Source organism: Tauraco erythrolophus, chromosome 3, assembly GCF_009769465.1.
Source record: "Tauraco erythrolophus isolate bTauEry1 chromosome 3, bTauEry1.pri, whole genome shotgun sequence".
Taxonomy (NCBI): domain Eukaryota; kingdom Metazoa; phylum Chordata; class Aves; order Musophagiformes; family Musophagidae; genus Tauraco; species Tauraco erythrolophus.
In genome coordinates this window covers 57,977,468-57,990,438 of record NC_141467.1, presented here as the reverse complement: position 1 = coordinate 57,990,438, position 12,971 = coordinate 57,977,468, and the positions used below count along the sequence as shown (strand labels likewise).

At 39.5% G+C, this 12,971-nt stretch overlaps 1 protein-coding gene across 1 annotated transcript in view; it reads right to left on the bottom strand.

The window, feature by feature from the left end:
- SPIDR (scaffold protein involved in DNA repair) overlaps positions 1-12,971 on the bottom strand; it is a 207,548-nt gene that overhangs the window by 60,813 nt on the left and 133,764 nt on the right. Inside the window, 5 exon segments of the mRNA XM_086609310.1 lie at positions 9,975-10,003; positions 10,006-10,068; positions 10,070-10,228; positions 12,075-12,196; positions 12,199-12,284. Of these exon segments, the coding sequence (XP_086465436.1) occupies positions 9,975-10,003; positions 10,006-10,068; positions 10,070-10,228; positions 12,075-12,196; positions 12,199-12,284 (459 nt within the window).

Below are 12,971 nucleotides of genomic sequence, written 5' to 3'. Positions count from 1 at the left end.
GTCATCTGAACATTAGCCCACCTCACAGGAAAAAGGGGAGCCTTCTTTTAGAAGCACATAAAGCATATAACAGTACTGCCCGTTTTCAGATTTATTTTCCATTTCAAAATACTGGATGCGTATCTTAAAACCTCAGCTTCTGGAGTCCTACCAGTTAGTAAGAATCATACCCAGCTGTTTTTCTTTTTCATTTTTATAGAGGAAATCCTTTACACGAGGCTGATGAAATTTGAGTTCTTCACCCAAAAAGATTAGAAACACTCAAAGTACATTAAAAAAATATTTCCAAATATCATGATTCTTCATTCTCATGATTTTGTCCAATGTATTAATTTTTTTTTAATTTCCTCTGATTTGCACTACCTAAACAGCAACTGCAGCCATGCTGGTCACCTCCAAATCCATCTTCTACCTATTTAACATGGATCAAACGCAGGTTAGAATATAATCTATTTGGCTATGCAGGAGCTTCCTACATCTAACACACAGATGTTATCCAACATGGTGCAACCCTTTGCAAGCATTTAAAAATAAATTAGCCGATTGCACTTTGTTGACTTGCTGAAGTTACAGGCTTCGAATTAGAGGTGGTACCTCTTTTTGCTTTGAGTTCTCCCCCTTCTACTTGGTGCGTATAACCTGATTTCCAACTCACTTCTTACACATCCATGACCTTAGCAGAGTCCCTCCCCACTTACACTACTGAAGTGCAAACAGTCTGAGAGCAATTGATTTTCCTGGCTGTTGAGGCATCCACTTCAAATGCCTGTTTTCTTCAGGATGTTATTGCTACGATTCTCCCCTAAACCCTGGCAGTTCAAATACGGATGATGACTCAGATACACGAAGCACCAAGGTATAGATGAGATCCTATCGCAGATATTTTTAATCACAACTAAACAGCACAGGCTGCAGCAAGGAAGTTTTGGCAGTTTTCAGCTCCCTTGCAAAGGAAATATGCACTTACAATTAAAGAGAAATAAGACATTAAAAACACTATTGCAAAGATTAGGCACTGAAAGTTTTTGCTAACAGCTCTTCCACTTCCATTCACATTATGTTACTATGATCGGTCAATTTATAGCTCTGTATCGAAGATGTGACATAACTTCTTGTTCCAATCAAATTTAATTTCCTTGTAGATTTTTCCTAATGTCAAACAGAATTTACAAATTTTGGCATTTGTTCAGTGGCAGGGGAAAATGCATAATCCATCATCACAGGACAAAGACAAGAACATCTGTTGCTGTCATGACTAGATCGTATTTGAGTTCAATAGCAGGGAAAGTTGCTGCCTCAGAGAGGAAAATTCACAGCAGGAACTACACAGGTTCAAGGGAAATTAATGGGCAGACAAGAAGGTAATTTGCACAAAATCGTATCTTAATACCTTATGACCACTTTCACGTTCCTCATATGAGAACCTCAGCTACGTGCATTACTTCCTTCTCCCACAATCTACCACGCACTCCCTCACCTGGGACTCTACTTCCATGATCCCAAGCACACTTCTTACTTCTGTGAAACTGGGACTTCAGTCCAATCTCTTATCCTGCCTCACTAATGGTGTGTTCCTTACAATTCCCCTGTTCGCTCACTCAGAAACCGAAGTGAACGTCTCCTTGCTGGTGGAGTTCCTGCACCACGTGCTGAATCGGGACCACAACTGCACAGCTGTGGAAGGGACCATACCCCACCTGCCAGGCAGGCACTCGTAAGTACAGGGCCGCCCTTGGTCTAGAATAGTTGAGAAATTACTGAAAAATATGGAATAATTTTATACTTTTATAATAATTTCCTTAAAGCCACCTTCCTAGGTAAGGATGATGATGCTGTACAGGAAAAGACAAGATGAGATCATGCAATGACAGTGCAAGTTCAAAGTGTGAAACTGCAGCACGAACGCGTGGCAACTGGAAACACTGTAGAGACTTCACTGAGACTTGCACTGGAACTTTGCTCCTACCTGCTGTCTACATTCATGTGTATGTGAAAGACAGCGGACAACAACTCGCTGGGCAGAGGACCCAGCACAAAGCCAGGGAAAGCCTGCCTGCTACTTTCGCTTCCATCTTTGCCTCCTTCCTTCCTTCCACTGCTGCAGACACAAGGAAAGCTACTGAGAGCAAGCCGTACCTTCACCCGACTCTCGGGTGGCTGTATGAAGTCAGCTTTCAGATGTAGCTCTTGCACCCCTAGTTGCACAGATCATAGGTGCCTCTGAGCTGGAGTAAGCAGCCGTACAAAGATATTTACAGCTGGCTGGTGGCAACTGCCCGACGGCTCAGATTAGCACCTCCAGAAGGGCAGGATCTGAAGCTGCTTCTGTGAGATCCTTCTGAGGGACTGGCGTATCACCTGAAGTAAGAGTGCCAGAGTTGGGAAAACCACTGATACAGAGAAATAATTTTTAAAATACGTGTGTAAAATCCTGTTATCACGTGATACTGAATGAAACAACCCACAACACAAACATGACCAAAAATTACACTCTGCAACTTCATGATGTTGTTCTCGGTCCATTTAAATGTGAAACCTCTCTTACATACATTTTGCATTCAATCCTAGCCTTGAGCACTTGTAAAGCAGGTTGTCCAGAGGAGCTCACACTGCAGCCAAACACAGGCCTCAAACCAAGTATCTAAATTCAGTGAGTTACAAAAGAATTTCAAACATATATCAGGCAGTATGTATCAGGTGAATCAATGCCTTTTTTCTTATGGTAGGACTAAAATTACAAAATAATGAAATCTCTCTTAACTACCATTTCACTCGAGTAAGTTAATCTCAGGCATTTGCTCATCACTTTTCTCATTTGAGGAGTGAGTTATTCTCCAAACTCCAAAGCCCCTTTTAGCCAAAGAGGGAGCTGAGGCATCAACCAAAATGAGTTTGAAGGTTTCAGCACAGCCTGCAGCAGATCCCTACCCAGCGTGATGTTGCTGACTGCCCTTGGCTGCGAGAAATGGAACAAAACCAGCAGGCACTGCAGCCAGTCAGGACTGGCATGTGAGCATAAGATAACTTCGTTAAGTGTGTTTATAAGCTACCTACCAATTTTAAACCGCAATGCTTACTGAAAGAACTAATTTAGACTGTCTTCTCTGAGGAGCTTTATTTTATTTGTACTGTTTGCTGCATCTTAATCTTTTGTATTCTATAAAAGAAAGTGCATAAAAGCTTAAGATACACCTATGTCCCAGCAATATTGTTCCTCTCAAAGTCTGTTTTAATTACTAGAGTGTGCCCATAATTTTAAAACCACACAGGACAGCGTATTCCTGGCTTTATACTCTTGGGACAAAAGACCTCCTTCTTCCCAAAAGAGTAAGAGTATGTTCGTAACACCTTTCCAAGGAGTATTGATTTGTTATATCCAAACAGAAGCTTTTACAAAGGTGACGACAAAAAGTTATTTTTAGGAATCTTCCCTTTTGGAAACCTGCTATTTTATTAAAACTACGCTGATGTTCTTCGCACATCTGCTGATCTATGCAGATACTTAAGGCTGTGCACACAAAGAGTGTCTACCTGACCAAGATGCACAGAAATTATATGCGATATTTGGGTGGTTAAATTTCTCTCCCAACTGTTAGCTCAGTGTGTGTCTACCTATGCATTTATAGCATTTACCACTGCTCATGGTCCTTGGCTTCTGTACCATGGTAGCAGGAAAACAAATCCCAGAGACACAATCTAGCTTTTAGAAAAGTTTCGGAGACCTCTAGCATGACTTTAACACTTCCTCCAGGTCAGGACTGAAGTCATGTAGTCAGTGAAAGGTAGAGGTGTAAAACACACATGGAAGATTTCTGCTCTTCGTTCTCTCAACAACATAACTTTCAGAGATACAAAATTCAAGGGGAAGGAAGGTCAAAACCAAGAGAAAGATTCCATACCTTTTACATAGGCCATCTTGGAATAATTCTTGACAAATAACAGGTGTTGGAAAATTACTGTTCCTGGTTTAAACCAGACACAGTACAACAGCACATACCTTGATTGTGGCTCTAGGGCTGGAAGATTACCTTTTCAAATTGCTTGCTTTCTACTCCCTAGACTGGTCTCCACTATAGTGTAACATATAGGGCACCATGTGCTCTTCCCATTCCTTCCATTTACATATTCCCTTGAAAACAATCCGTTGAGTGGATACAGCCATAAAACAGACAGCAGCAGGAAATCAGGTGTTCGGATGCAATAAAGCTTCCCCAGCTTTCTAAAGCCCTGTATATAATCATCAGATGTGGGAGGTGTGAAAAGTATGGTCACAGGGTAAGTGGTGGTGAATAGACAACTCTACATAATGATGCTTCCATACCATTTATCTGTCTACGTTATTTACCTATCTCTGCAATTTCGCTATCATGGGGAATGCATCAGTAAGTAGAGCTACTCCTCCTTCTTGACCAACAAAAGGCTAGGGAGGTGTGTGACTGTCTTCTGCGAATGTATGGGCACTTTACTGATCAGTCTACACACTTGAGTATGGAGGAAATAGCAGCTAGCAACTGGTGTCTCCTTTTGCCAGACGTGCACAGGAGCCTACACATACAGTGTTGGCCATCTGACAGTTGGTTTCTGTTCCTGCCCATTTGCTTTCCAAAGAGACTGAATCCCTGTCACACTTGTGGTCTATGCTGGCCACTGTCTTCTTGAGAGTCTTTTCTATATCAGCAGCTTTCACCACTGCCCTGACATATTTTTGAACAATGGCAAATTATTTAATCGTCTATTCTCAGTGCAGGGCTGAAAAATGTTGGTGTATGTTGAGGGGTTCTGTTTTTTCTTTATACAGAGTATATCAGATAACAGTGCTTTCACCTTGCCCTTGGACAGAATAAGATTATGTAAATATTTAGCACTGAAAGACAAACGGTAATGTCAAATTAACAAATTGTTGTACTACAGTGGCACTGGAAGAAGCCCAAGTTCCATCTATCCGTCTGCAGCATCAGCAGCAGGGAAAACAGACTTTCAAGGCTATCTGGGCAACAGCACAGGGAAGCGTTAAATACATAGTACAACTTAATGTCTTGGCTGGACAATGTGATACCAAAGCCTTTTTTCCAACAGTCTTTTGTCCTTACTCTCTGTTTTAGTGGCTACAGTTTGAGAACTACAAATAGAATAGGGTGGAGGCAAAAGGGAATAATCCAAGTGTCAGGCAGTCTTAACTGTGAATAAAAAAGAGAAAAGGAAAAAAAAAGACTCAAAGTAGAAACAGGTTACTAGACCTTGAACCACAGCTGTTAGGAGAACTATTACCGTCTGTCAAGTAGCAATTAGACCACTTTGCAAGAATATTAAAAGCATGTATCTTCACTTCTGAGAAGGATCTGAAAAGGGGGAAATCAGAGAAAACTTCTAGCTTATGGAGTACTCTCTACTGCACTCCAGTTACCTATTTCCTGTTTATTCCCACTTGAAAAATCTCATCCCAGAAACATAATGTAATTTTTAAAAACTTGCATTTATGACCATTCCATTTAAACTGTTTTGTTGAAAAAATACAAAAAACAAATGGAATGCTGTAAACAGATTTAAGTCAGCCACAAAAAACATTCTGACAGATGTTAGCATCTGTGAACATGGATCTTTCACGACAGTCCTTTCCAATCTGGGCTCTTTTCAAGTAAGAAGACCTCTAGGGTTTTGTTGTTGTTGTTGTTGTGTATTTCAATACGCTTTATGAAATTTAAGCTAGGTTTTCCATACCAGAAGGGTGACTTTTCAATATATTAGTCCACCTACTTGGAATGCCAGTTGCAGCACTTGACAACTTTTAGTTCTGCATGCTGCCAGACAGGTTAACCCATTGACTAGATTTGGGTTAAGATAAACAGCAAAGATCATTAGATGAAGAAAAAGAGGAAAAAAAGTCAATCCAACTTTGAAACGAATTAGTTTTACAGGGATTACCACTTGCCAATAAAACTGTTTTACACAGAATTACGTAGGAACAGACGACTCAGAAACTTGCAACAACTTGCTAGAGCATAATGAATCACAGCAACTGACATCATGTTTCTGGGGGCCTGCTCAGAAAGAGAAATGTGACTTTCCCCATGCTTCTATTCCTTCCAGCCACTCAAACAAATCCTTGGCTCTTCCAAATATTTTGCTCCCCAAGGGTCCTGCATGCATGGTAGCTGGCCTTCCCACTTCTCTAAGATCTGGCAATTTGAAAACAAAACAAAGAGCAAAATCGAAAGAACTATTGATGACTAGTGGACGGAAGCAAATCACATTATTTTTTAAAGTAAATGTACTGCCTTTCTTTTGTTCTTGGAATAGAAAGTTACAGCAGACTAGAGTGCTAAGGTTCAGGTGGGAAGTAGGTCAAAACATACGCCAAGAGAAGCGAATGGAAAATTTCTTCAGTCACTCACAAAGTGTTTGAAATGTGGATTCACAGCTATAGCTAGCATTGTTTTATATTAGCAGTGGTTAGCTTTTCCTTCTTAACAGACAACACCCTTTTCTGTCCAGCCTCCTCACCCAAATCTTTCAGTCGCTCTGACCAGTTTAACTGCCTAATAGTCTTAAAAATGCATCTATTTAGTTTCACCAACTACCACACAACCAGCCCTGTCCTTTAAGGCACAAAACTGACCAGCTTTATTTTTTACTGAACTCACGTGGCCCACTCAAAACAAACAGATACTGCAAGAGCAAAATCCAAATATACACTGCTTTATCCCAGGAACACAAAGTACAAGGCCGACGCCAGTGACTCAGACACCTCAGCGCCAGCGAGATCCTCAGGTTGACAGGAGTCTCTTTGGGATCCTCGTATGTGCAAGCCAGGCCTTCTTCAAAAAGGGCCAAATAATCGAGTTTAGACAACATGTGTTGTGTCATTTGCAAAGGATCTCTCTCATCAGAGGGGAAACGGCAGCAAAAAGTATGTCAGGAATGCTGGAGAGGGGCAGACAGTCACGGCGAGTCATATTTTCTTCTTTTTTTCTTTTTTTTTTTCCCATGAAACTACTTCAGCATGAAAAGTCCATTTGCGAGAGCCGTTAATTACATCGGGAAAAGGCAAATTATTCGACAATGCAGGGAACGTGGGACCAATTTACGTACAGCAGAAGCAAGCGAACTTTTCAGTCTCTGTAACGATTTCTCAGCGTCCTCAGAAAATGGTTTAGATAGTTCAGATAAAGACTTAAACCCATCAGACATTTGCATTTGCCTACCAGTAAAAGGCCGTTATTCTATATATGTGCATTTATGAACAATAAAAGCTAGATGCATATAGGCATTACCATAATTGCTGTGCTTCAATCGTGCTAGTTTTAACCAACCAAATTAATCAATTTCCTTACAATGAAAATAGAGGTTTCTCCCACAATTTGCCAGTTTCTTTCTAGCAACTGGATGCCTTGAACAAAATGCATCATGTCCCCTGCTCCACATATAATTTCATGCCTCTTTTCATGTTACTGTGTTTTTATGCTTCCCTGTGGGCAACACCATTTAGGTTAATGTGGAGTGCTACAAAAGAAGATACACAATAAAACAGCCCATCTAAAATACAAATCAATTAACTATATCAATTAACATCTACCTTGATATCTAATTAGAAACTTTTGTTTATGAAACCACGAACTATCGAACTCATCTTGCCTCATAAAACACAAACCCCAGTTTTACTTCACAGAAAGGAGTTTACAAAGGAAAAACAAAGAGGAGGTTTTTTAATTACAAATGAATGAGCCATCAGTTTGTTCAAAGGACTGCCAGAGGGTGTTGGACCCTTTTGCTCACTATCAGGTGACAGACACAGACATTTTTGATAGAGGAGAAAAGCCTCATGTGGATGCTTATCAGCCATGGAAATAGCAGCTGATAAAGCACTATGAGGTGTTTTCCACTCCTCAGTCTTTAAAAGAAGTGTTCCTCCTCTTCTTTGTAAAAGAGAAAGTGGGTTGATTTACCTCTTCAGGATCTGATAGCTGGAACAACAACAACCAAGCTCTTTTTGAGCAGGGACATCTACAAAATTTGAGGAACTTTCCAAGAGGCCAGTTTAACAACAGCATGTGAGAATACCCAGCTACAGCACGTACTCAGAAGCAATGGAACCTCATTTTTATTTTATTTGTATTTCAAGTTTGACATAAGAAATGCAATCTGACATTTCTGTTCTCTTTCATCCCATTCCTCTGAAGGTGTGGGCTTGGGCAGGTTAACTACCTCAAATTGTGTGATCCCAAGTTAAGTATACTTTTGGTTAAAAGTTGGAAAGGAAATACGGAGAGTGTGTATTATCATTGAACTCTGCTAGAATTGATGGTGTTAAAATTCAGCCTGAAAAACAGATTACCAGCCGGCCTGACTTTTGATCAAACATAGACCTCTGGAAGAAAATCTATGTGGAGGAATACTGTCCTCAAAACCACATATTGATGTGCAGCTGGTAAAGTATTTTTCCCCTCACTTTTTAAAAAATATATATTGTAGTAAGAATGAATTAAATATAAAGCAATGAGTTCACACAAGATGTACGGATTACTTTTTAAAAAATAATGCAAGTTAAGGTCAATATAACTATTATATGTAAAGGAGCTTTTAAAAAATATTGGGGACAAGGCTGTTGATAATTACTTTTCTGTGGGTGATGTCTGAGCTTACATTTTAGGAAAGAACAATCTTCCTAAATTCCTCCTGGAGGAATTTTATTGATCAATGAGTGCTGTAAATTATCCAGTGGCCTACAAGGTGAGCATGCTACTACCACCAGCAGGGTGGCTTAGAGGAACTCAAATTGTTCAAACTTTTGAAGAATCCCTTCAAAGCCTATTGCAAATTACATCTGGAGATTTCTCAATGGGACCTTTTAAACTAATTGCACATCTCCATTCAGGTCCTAAATTCTGTAGGAAAACAGATCTCTAATGTCCTGAAAGGCTGAACTTAGAAGCTTTATATAAGCTTGCCACTGTAACTCACTTAATAAGTTTCCTGAGCGAAAAACAAAATCAAATGTCTCTTACCTTTTAAAATTTAAGCCAGCATGAACCAAAAGTTAGTGCAAAACCAAAGGAAGGAAATTCAATAATTCAATCAGACCTAGAGTTGACTGAGAAAGACTGTTGAATCAGCTCTTTGGTCTCAAACCTTGAGGATCATAAAAGGAGACGGAAAGATTCAATAGTTCAGTGCTGGTCAGAAGGGAAAAACTCTGTCTGACATACTCTTTTGCATGTAAGAAAACAAGGACCATTCTTGACTCCCTACATGAAAACAGACCAGCATTAGGATGCAAAAGACTAAAATGGTAGAGGCTAAACCCACTGGTTTAAAGCTGTATGCTCCATGGGTTTTGCATATAAGATTTATGCATTGGTGTCAATCTTTTTGACACTAGACCACTTTTACTGCAAAGGAGCTAAACTGCTGTGACCTCCAGATTTCCAGAAGTTAGCAGGAGCTTTTTCCAGTGGCTTCACAATGGAGTTTGCATGTATACACCTATGTTTTCTTAATGGCACCGGTGCAAAATCGTCATTTTAGAAAGCCTTTTGTTTCTCTATCTCTCTCTGTATTTCTCTTCTGTTTCAAAAGACCACTCTATGAGCATAACTTACTAGTAAAGCATACTGGAGACTGCAATGGTAAATGGGAAGTAACAGTTATTCTGTGAAACTCAAGGACCAGCATAAGATGTCGATCATCATCACTGGTTTTAAATTAACTTTCCATTATTTCATTTTCAATCTTCCTGTCATCTGTTGATGGAACACATGAACTATAAAGACATCCTTCCCTCCTCTGGGCAGGACTACTTCTACGTCACACTATACCTATTAAAAAACTACACCACTTCCATCAAGACCCTTGTGCCTTGCTGAGCGTGCTATTCCCTGCGAGCTGACAACTACGAATGACGTTTCTGAACTCCCTCCTCTTCAGTTCTCATATATCACAGCCTCAACAGGAAAGTTCCCGCGCATCTTATTACTCACCTAACGTTTGGTGGATCTGAATTTATGACGGTGGTGTTGCACCAAGAGGCTTGTTTCCTTGAACGTGGCTTCTGTAACCTTCTCTTGCAGGCAAAACAGTACACCCTTTGGATAACGACTCGTACCTGTGCTTCTCTCCATCCCACTGCTCCCTGGCTTTCCACCATTTCAAGCAGAGAATCATTAACAGCGCTCCGTCCTAAGGGATGCTGTTTTGAATCACAGTTGTTACGGATCCGTGAGGCACAAGCAACCTGGTGAAGGAAAACCCATTAATAGAAGCATTTAACAGGACCTTCAGACTATGTAGGGCTAAAGAGTAAAAATTCAGCATGAAAAATCACTTCAAGAAATGCCAAATCAGTTTCAAATACTTACTGCACCCAACTAAATGACAGACTAGGCAGTATTTCTTGTGGATTTTAATGAACACTCAAGAAACTTGAGCACACAGTGCTCTTCTTTATTTAAATAAACAGAGCTCTGGTCTGAGCTAACTCAATCCATTGCGTAAAAAACAGAATTGCTCTTAGTATTTATGATTCTTCCTCTTGAATTGAGTTTAATTTTTACTTCTTTGATGTTTTGTTCCTTCCTCTTTTAAAAAAGGGGTACAATCCATCCTGAATGCTTTTGTACTTTCAGATTAAATTGAAAATGAACAGGTGTCCAGTTTTTATGGAACAGTAAATTAGTTCTCAGGCTTATACATCTCAATATAAAATGTTTCAATGTAAAATAATTAGGTGATTAATGAAAAGTGTAAAACTTTTACATTACAAACCTTTGTTCTTTCACTACTACTTTCAAAACATATTTTATGAACAAAATCTTCCAAACTTTCAAAATAAATTTATGAACAAAATTGTGCTACGTTTTGCCTTAATCTAAATTACTAATTTAATTAATTTTAAAATACGATTTAAAATAAGATCTTAGTAAATAAAATAAAATAAAATCTTAGTAAAAATTGTATGCAAGTATAGACTAACATGGTCTCTATATACAGGCTCCTTCCCAGCTTGAGCCAATTTCTGTTTTCACAATGAAACCTGTTTTTATAAAAACTTGGGTGCCGAGGAAGTTTTCAGAGTATTAAAGACTGTGCCATAAGTATTATCCACCAGCAGAGAAGGAGAACTTGCAGTATTTAAAAGAAAATTGTGGTACGACACTACCCTTTATCTACAAAGCAGTTGCATTAAAATTCGTCTACTGAGTTTTAAACAAAGTGTTTTATTTGTTAGGAACCATGAGGGAAACAGTAAATTGTTCTGGTTTTCGAATACCACAGTAGAAACTTTTTACAAGGTAGAGTTGAAGCAAGAAAGATTAGGATTTGATTTATCTAACTTTTTAATTCCCAGGCCTATAATGGGAATTATATAAGGCAAATACAAAATGCTGACACTCGGTCTTGTTCATCAAACTTGTATGGCCAAACTCCTCAAATATTAAGAGTGATTTTGGGTGGCCAAGATAAGGCCTTTACAAGAGCCTTACTTTCAGAAAGTGCTGGCACAGACTATCAGAACACCAGATTCCTTAAAATACCTCAGCTTGTACAACCACAGCTAGAGACATGCACAGTCAGTAGTCATTTTAATACAAACAAAGTCAAAATAGGAAAGAAAACAAATGGAAGGGGTGGGAAAGGGGTGTGGTGTTACCAATTGATGCTTTAAAGAAAGGAGAGGATCGATTAGGAAATGAGTTAAGAAATAGGAGTGGGAAAAGGGAACATGTATTTAAAATATCTGAGTGAGTTAGCAGAAAACAGATTTTATTTCAAATAAAGCTTAGATATTCAGCTATAAGAATAAGAGAAAAATCAATGAAAAACCAAGCTACAATTACTATTTAGCACAGTAGTAAGACTTCAGCAAAATAACCTCACAGCAGTTCAGCATCTGGATGGGCCAAAAGCCTCTGCTAAGAAAATATTATTAAAATAAACACCGTATACTATTCAGCCTTGGCTAAATGAAAGTGGAAACTGAACAGGTCAGTCATTTAGAACTTTTGGTTTTGTTATGATTTCCAAACATCTGCTCACCAACTTCTTACCAAGTGCTAAACTGTGAACCAAATGGACCTTACCTGATTATCTGAAGACTCCTGGTGTAATTCATCATCAAGGTCATCTAGTCTGAACGTCTGTGCCAAAGATATAATATTCTTCCTAATAAGCATCTTCGTAAGACCATATGTCTTCTCTCTGTTTCAGAAGGTTCACTGAGTAGCACCTTCTGACTAAAATACGTATTCATGATTACAGGAACATCCGCATTTTTGAGAAGTAGTTTTTGCCTGGAAAAAATAATTTAAGTGGCATCAAATCCATTACAAGTTAACTACTGATAAGCACTGTTTTAAAATGTGTGTTGTATTGTGTTCTCTCCCCTTTTCTCTATAGCACCACTAAAACACTCAAAGGTGCTTTATTCAAATTGCAAATAAACCACCCCATAGATACGTTCAGTTTGGATCAGCCCTATTAGCTCAGGCATAGCCCTGGGCGAGTGGAGCTCCGCTGCATCCAGGGACAACTCACACCTGAGAGCTGGCTGAGCTGATGAGCCCCATGAAGCCCATCTGGCTTCATACAAGTTCTACCTGGTGTTTCTGCACTGTTAGTGCAGAACCAAGAGCACCAGGAACCCCTGCATACAGTTACCAAGGTAAAAGCCATGAATGAAAGATTATTAATCCTGCACTGTGTTAATTCAAAACGGTAGCTCTGCTGGACCCAGCCCGGCTCTTGCAGAGCAGGATGTCTCTCTCTGCTGAGTGCTTCCCACCAACCCAAATGTATTCCCGCTGCAGCCAGCTGCGAGCTATTCCTTCCACTTTCTCCTCTCTTTTTCTAAAACCAAAATCTTACACTTTTCCTATGATATGCCACGTATTATTTTGCCTGTATGTTTCACTGCTGTCATAAACGTGCTCTCCAAGACCCAGTTTTGGTTTCTAGTGACAACGTGGATTCCCGAACAG